This window comes from Megalops cyprinoides, chromosome 11 (genome assembly GCF_013368585.1).
Source record: "Megalops cyprinoides isolate fMegCyp1 chromosome 11, fMegCyp1.pri, whole genome shotgun sequence".
NCBI lineage: Eukaryota > Metazoa > Chordata > Actinopteri > Elopiformes > Megalopidae > Megalops > Megalops cyprinoides.
In genome coordinates this window covers 7,670,492-7,677,278 of record NC_050593.1, presented here as the reverse complement: position 1 = coordinate 7,677,278, position 6,787 = coordinate 7,670,492, and the positions used below count along the sequence as shown (strand labels likewise).

Genomic DNA, 6,787 nt, shown 5'->3' with positions numbered 1-6,787 from the left:
ACTACAAGTCCCACAATGCACCAGGAGGAGCATTGAGGATATGTGCATCCTCCTGATGCTGCATGTGTAAATTGTAGGTATCCTAAGTCCCAAGGTGTCAAGAGTGGAGCGACAAGGGTAATTTGGCAGACCCATAAACCCACCCCTATTCCCAGCGGAGCAAAGTCAATTTGATCCACTAATGTGGGCTCCTGGTCACTGTTGGCAAACAATGCAGCTGTCAGCACATGACCACTGAACTACTCAGGAGCCCAAGAAGGCATTCTCACAACATGCCCAAGAGATAACCCATGGCAAATTAGCATTAGTAAAAAATTCACAGGTGAGGCTGGCATCTGAAAGGCAGCATTTCCTTACCTTAAAGACACGCAGGTTACTGTTAGGCCTCATACAACCTGCCAGTCTTTCCACAGCTTTATCACAGGACTTTAGAGCTTGGCAGGGTGGACTTGTGGCAAAAGATGAGCAAACTAAACAAGGCCCCAAAAAGACACAAACCGCCACAGGCAGTAACTATGTGTAAACTCAGAATCCACTGACCGATACATAAGCACAAAGCAACAAAGCCACACACAGGGACTCGCAGTACAGTGCACACAGTGGACCGGAATGAGCAATATCGAGAAGAACAAAGAAAAAGAACAAATTAGCGTCGCCGCTACCACCCGACCTCTCCCACCATTTTCGCCGTGCGTGGAGAGTGGGGTGTTTAAGTCAGGAGGTCCCCATGGTGCTGACGGTGGTGTAGCTGAACTTGGAGAGTGAGGCCCCCGTGGTGGCGGTGGTGACCTCGTCGGCGGGCTCGCGGCGCCGGCGCCGGCAGGGCCGCAGACATCCGGCGAAGGTGGCCAGCAGGGCCTTGCGGAAGCGCTTGTTCATGAAGCAGTAGATGACGGGGTTGACACAGGCCGAGGTGTAGCACAGCAGGTGGATGAAGGAGATGGGCGCCCCCGAGAGGGCGCGCTGGGCCGACTGCAGGTCGAAGGCCTTCCAAGTGTTGACGGAGTAGAGCGGCATCCAGCAGACGAAGAACATGGCCACGATGACGATCAGCATGCGGATCACGCGCTTCTTGGCCATCAGCTTGGCCTCCGAGGTGTTGCTGCGTGGGCGGTCAGCCCGGGCGGCGCCCGATGGCGTCAGCGTCGACATCTCCACAGCGTCAGGCCTCCGCGGCACCTGGACATAGCAGCCGTCGCCGTCGTCAGTAGTGGATGGCTGGGTGGTGGTCATGCCGTTCTTCAGACCTGCAGCAGGCGACAGGATATTTGTGTCCATGCAAATCAGGTCTGGCGGCACTGGCTTCACGGACCTTATAGTAGGTGCAGCATCTGTGCTGTCAATCACTGACTCAAATAAGCTCATCAAAGGACTTGGCTGACTGAAGCAAAGCTGATTGGTGATTGGTTCCTATCATCTCAGTGGGTCATTGACAGTAGCTCCACCCATTTTGGGGTTATCAAAGTCTCGTTCTCTATCAATACTCTCCATTATATGTACATGTAGGCATGTTCTAGTGTATCTGTTCTTTGAGGATGTGTGTTCCTCATACATTATACTTGCTTATCAGATGCTCTTAACCAGAACAACTTGCATATCTTAGATTATCTTACATTTTTAACACATTATCCATTTATACATGTGATTGTTTGGTAAGGCAATTCAGGTTGAGTACTTTGCCCAGGGTCAAAACAGCAGTGGCCTACCTGGGAACTGAACCTGCAACCCTATTGGTTACCTCTACAGCATACTGCTGCCCTGCTCCTTACCACCCCACCACATTGCTGCTCCTTACCACTACACCACGCTTCTGGTCCTTATCACCACACCAAACTACTGCCAATATAACACTGCATAGTATTGTAATCACATATGCGCTGCACGGTCAGATTGAGGTTGTCTAGCTGAGGGTCATGTTCTCATGGACTGTACATTTGGTTCTCGAGTTCTCCAAATCCATCTGCAGAGTTCTCTCAACTGATCACGGATATTGAATGGGATAATCATTTTCAATGAAACAAAATAGCCTGAGACTCCTGATGCACAAGCACCAATGCATGACTCACCTAATGATGAAACAGTCATTCACGGAAGTAATATTTCAGGAGGAATTAATATCTATTATTGGACAGAATAGTGATCTCCAGTGTTTTCAGAACATCTTTTATTGACCTCAATTAGTCCCTGTTATTGTAAGGAGGTAAAAATAAGGTCTAAATGAAATCCCATTTTCCGGCTCTCTCTAGAAGGGAACATATTCCACTGGAACGCATTTTTCTGAAGTGGAGTATTTGCCGTCTCTAAATATGTGCGGTCTGCTTGTACCAAAACATACAAATAGATGGCTATATTCGTGCCCAGTATAGCTGTCCACTGGAACATGAGCCGATACAGATTATTTGACGTATTCGTTCAAATTCCGGGGGGAAATATGTTTTCATGCTGTGCTTGGTAAGGAGCATCTAAAATTGTAACTGACTGAACGTGTAAGCTTGCAACAATTATGGGAAAAGCAAGGAAATACTTTCCAAAACTGAACTTCAAATAATATTAAAATGTGCATGAACATTTTTTACATGTCTGTTTTTTACATCTTTTGGCCATACACAAAACAACCAGAATATATTAACAGTTATTCTGAGTGACAGAAAGCATAATTACAATTATAATCCACAGATAACTGGCAAAAAGAGAAGGCCTTCACAGGGATAGTTCAGTGTATGTCAATGGTTACTACTGACACCGATTAAGCATAAAGTGAAATTATAAGAAAAAAAAACACCCAATGTTTCAGTATCTTTAAAACTACCAGTGACCTGATGATAGCATTTATAACTGTCTAATAGACAATGACTGCACTTTCCAATAGGAAAGCCAGAAGAAGTATTCAGAAAAAGTATTTCACATGTTGAAAGTAAAGGTCTATATTTCAAACCCTCTGTGGTCATTGAAACTTTGGACTTGAAATTTATAGTCCTATTAAAATTATGAGACAAATACAGTCAAACAACACAGCCAAAGAGCTTTACAAATGTTCACGAAAGCTATCTGGCCATAACTGAGTGACAATACACTGCATGAGGTCACAGTCTCCTAGTTATCTTAGCTAGTGTCATGGGCTTTGTTAAATGTGTCTTTCCAGGGAGCAAATGAAGTTCTCTCGGTAGTTTATAGTGAATCAGACTTGGCTGTATATCTTCTGGCCTTTCTTCGCATTTTTTGACATTAAATGTTATTTGTCAATTCAAAAGGTCAATAAACAATAACAGAAGCGACACTGGACGGATTATCCAAGCCAGACGCGCTCCCATTAGCTTGGGTAATCAGGGGTCAACTGTATTAGCATGTGTTCGCTTGGCAAGCGGTCTTGCTGAGGGAGAATTACCTTGCTTATATATTCAGCACTGCTGAATATTTATCGAGGCAATTCGGCTTAAGTGCTTTACAAAAGGGCCCATGCAGAAGAAACAGACCAACGATGTACCAGTTCTTTATCCACTCCGCCAGACTGCCTCTCCAAACGGGCTGCTTGGTTATCTATACGACGCAAAGCCGCCAGCGTGAAAGCATCGCTTTTGTTATTAAACATGAACCTATTTACTACAAGGCTAAGAATCCTAATCAGGCCAAACGCAACAGGTCCTCTAGATTCATCAGTTTGGCATCCTTTATGTTACCATAGGAACTTAATGAGTGGAAGTACCAAGCCCACAAAAGAGAAATAGTCCTTAAAAGGTACAATTATAAATTCTCTGTATGTCCAATCACCAATGTTCACTGGGGGTTTTAGCCAGCTGCCATTCCAGAAATGACATCCATATTAACTAGACTGCCTGCCATTGGCTCAGCACTATTCCCTGATTCCCTCAGATGCTATCAATGGAAACCTGACAGGTTCTTTGCTGAATATATCTGTGATTCTAGTCTAAGTCTAATATATCTAATGACATTAATCTAGATACATGCTCAGAGACAATGGGGACAAGAACACAAGAAGATATTCTTATGTAGCTAATTATGACACTAGCAATCTACCTAGCAAAATTTGCATTTGCACCTGGAGACTGGGTTGTATGTGTGGTGATTGTTCAGGTACACAGCTGGCTGACATGCACCCCAACATGTCAGTGTCAGTCAAGGTGAGTTGCCCGGTTTGTTGTCAAGCAACTTCCACAAAAGGCCTGTAGGAATTCATTTCATTATTACTTTTGATATATTCTGCTCCTTTACCACAGAAATCTTACCACTAGCTTCTTTCTTCTGGTCAAGCTCAAACTGTATTCCTCGGTAGAGTTCTCTGGAGATGAGGCCATAGGCAATGATCATCACAACCCCAGGGATGAAGAACAGGACAGAGAGCAGCAAGATGTACCTGAGGGAGAGAAAAGGAGGGGGGAGGGAGGGGGGAAAGTGTGAGAGAGAGTGAGAGAAGGAGATCTTTATTTAGAAATAAGATTCCTGTATTTTATAAACACATAGCACAGGTCATCCATAGACCGCAACCATAAAAGTTTTAAAATGTACACAAAGACCACATCTGAGCAAAAGAGCAGGAGGGAAAGGGAAGGAGAGATATTGAGTTGTTGTTGTTATCATTTTGTGTATTTTTATTCTTGTTGCTCTTATCAATCAGAGTAATACAATGGTGATCTGTATTTTCTTTTAAATTATCATTATTCTTTACTGTTGTGTTCTTGTTATCTATTATCATTACTCTGGTTCATTTTGTATGTTACTCATTTTCTTTGTCATAAACTATACAAATGCTTTAGCAACACAGACATTCTCTGTAATGCCAATACAGCTCATTTGAATTTGAATTTGAGCTTGAGAGTGACAGAAAGGAGGGAGGGAAAGAGAGATAGAGGAAGAGAGAGAGAGATTTTGAATAACTGCAGAGAACACAGCCTGGTTATACAGACTGGCAGACATGACTGCTTAGAGAGAACCAGTTATGCTCACAATGCCAGTTGCAAGCACTCAAGACAGAACGGCATTTCCCAACTATGTGCACACTCAAACAAGGCAAAAATCCTTTCATGAAATAAAGAACATTTGCCCATACTTTATAAACCTGCCAGAAGTGAAAAAACTGCAGTGCTGATGGAGTGACGTGGCAATGGCCTATGTTCACTTTTCATATGCACACAAACACCATATACGTCTATACTATGTATAACAGAATATATGGTTTGTCGTTCCTTGTTGTTTTGTACTGTTTATCTTATGAAGTATGCTTTGACATGCAAATGCAACCTTTGTCATTCCAATAATGCAAAGGTGTTTGTGTGAGAGGGGTCGAAGGATGGTTTTCATAAAGCAAAGAGAGGATTTGCAGTTGCTGTGACCCATAAAAGCAGATGAGTATCCACCACAATTGGAGAGATCGCCATCTTCTCACTCTTAAGAAGGGCAATTCAGAGATAATCCAGGTAGCCCAGCCGTTCTAATTCTGGCCACAACCAGGAGTTCCACTGACAACATACTGCTTCTTTGAGCTGGTTTTGATGTGCCTTTCCATGACAGATTTTGACAATGCAGATAAGCCAGTGAGTTTGTGCGACTGATTTTCTTCCCAACTGATGTTCTGAAGATAAACTTCAGATCCCACGTTGTGGACTGTATACTCTTCTCTCTGTGAAACACGCCTCCTTCTGACAAGGCTCAGGTTGGAAGACTAGGTGGACTGCGGGTTACTGCATCAATAGCTGGTGGAATTATTGACCGTCCAGGAGACAGTCAGACAGAGGAAGCACCCGTCTGGTCTTCCTGCTTTAATGGATGTGGGGGTGTGTTTCTCAGCTACCATCTGCCCCAGGTTCCCCCGCATCCTTTTCATCTCTCAATACTCTCACCGATAAAGGCTGGGGAGCTGCGGCACACACTTTTCATCAGGGGCTTGTTTGATGAGTGCCGCGTCCATCGGCGGCGCAATGAATCAGACAGACTTCCATCACACATGGGCGCCAAGAGGAGTGACGCATGGTGACACGGGAGAGAAGAGAGAGGGGGCATGACCCCTAATTCCATAAACACTCCCTTCAGTGCCTCAGCAAACAAAGAACAGAGAGAATGACAGAGAGAGACGTAGAGAGAAAGAATTGCGCAGAAAGACAGCAAGAGAGAGAATGACAGAGGGAGCCAGAAAGAGATAGAGTGACAGAGAGACAGAAAGAAGAATGACAGAGAGAGAGAAAGAGAGAGAATGACAGAGAGAGAAAGAGAAAATGAAAGAAAGAAAGAGAATGACAGAAAGAAAGAGAAAATAGAGAGAATGATTGATACAGAGACAAAATGAAGCCCTAATTCATTAATGGTATACATTTTTTCACCATTCCATTTGTTATTATTTATTAAAGCATATGCCCTGACAGGCATACATTTGTCATGCCAATAAAGCCATTCAGCTGAACAATGGATAGAGAATAAGAGAAACTATGAGACAGAGAGAGACAGAGAAAGAGAGAGAGAGAGAGAGAGAGACAGAGGGAGAGAGACAGAGGGAGAGAGACAAAGAGATCAATGCAGAGCAAAAGAGAAAGAAAGAGCAGGAGAGAGTTGGATATCTTTGGCTGAGTTGTATAAAGTGAGAGTAGCTGCTTCAGCTGAAACGTATCTCCTCTTTAAAACAACAAATAAACAGCTCACGCGGTCTCCCAAAATGTACTCTTGAAGGGCGCCATTCATTAGGTAATGTCTGCACCCAGCCAGGAGAACGCCCTGCCAGCTGGACAGTACAATTAAAGCCGGAAGAAACACAGGGAGCCATTCCCCTCGATGCACCTGT

At 44.0% G+C, this 6,787-nt stretch overlaps 1 protein-coding gene across 1 annotated transcript in view; it reads right to left on the bottom strand.

Annotated features, from left to right (window-relative positions):
• Window positions 1–389: 389 nt before the first annotated feature.
• si:dkey-1h24.2 (uncharacterized protein LOC100137117 homolog) overlaps window positions 390–6,787 on the bottom strand; it is a 31,464-nt gene continuing 25,066 nt past the window's right edge. Inside the window, exons 4-5 of the mRNA XM_036541021.1 lie at window positions 4,245–4,372; window positions 390–1,247 (exon numbers count right to left, since the gene is read on the bottom strand). Coding sequence (XP_036396914.1) covers window positions 715–1,247; window positions 4,245–4,372 — 661 coding nt within the window. The 3' untranslated portion in view covers window positions 390–714. The remainder of the gene's footprint in view (window positions 1,248–4,244; window positions 4,373–6,787) is intronic.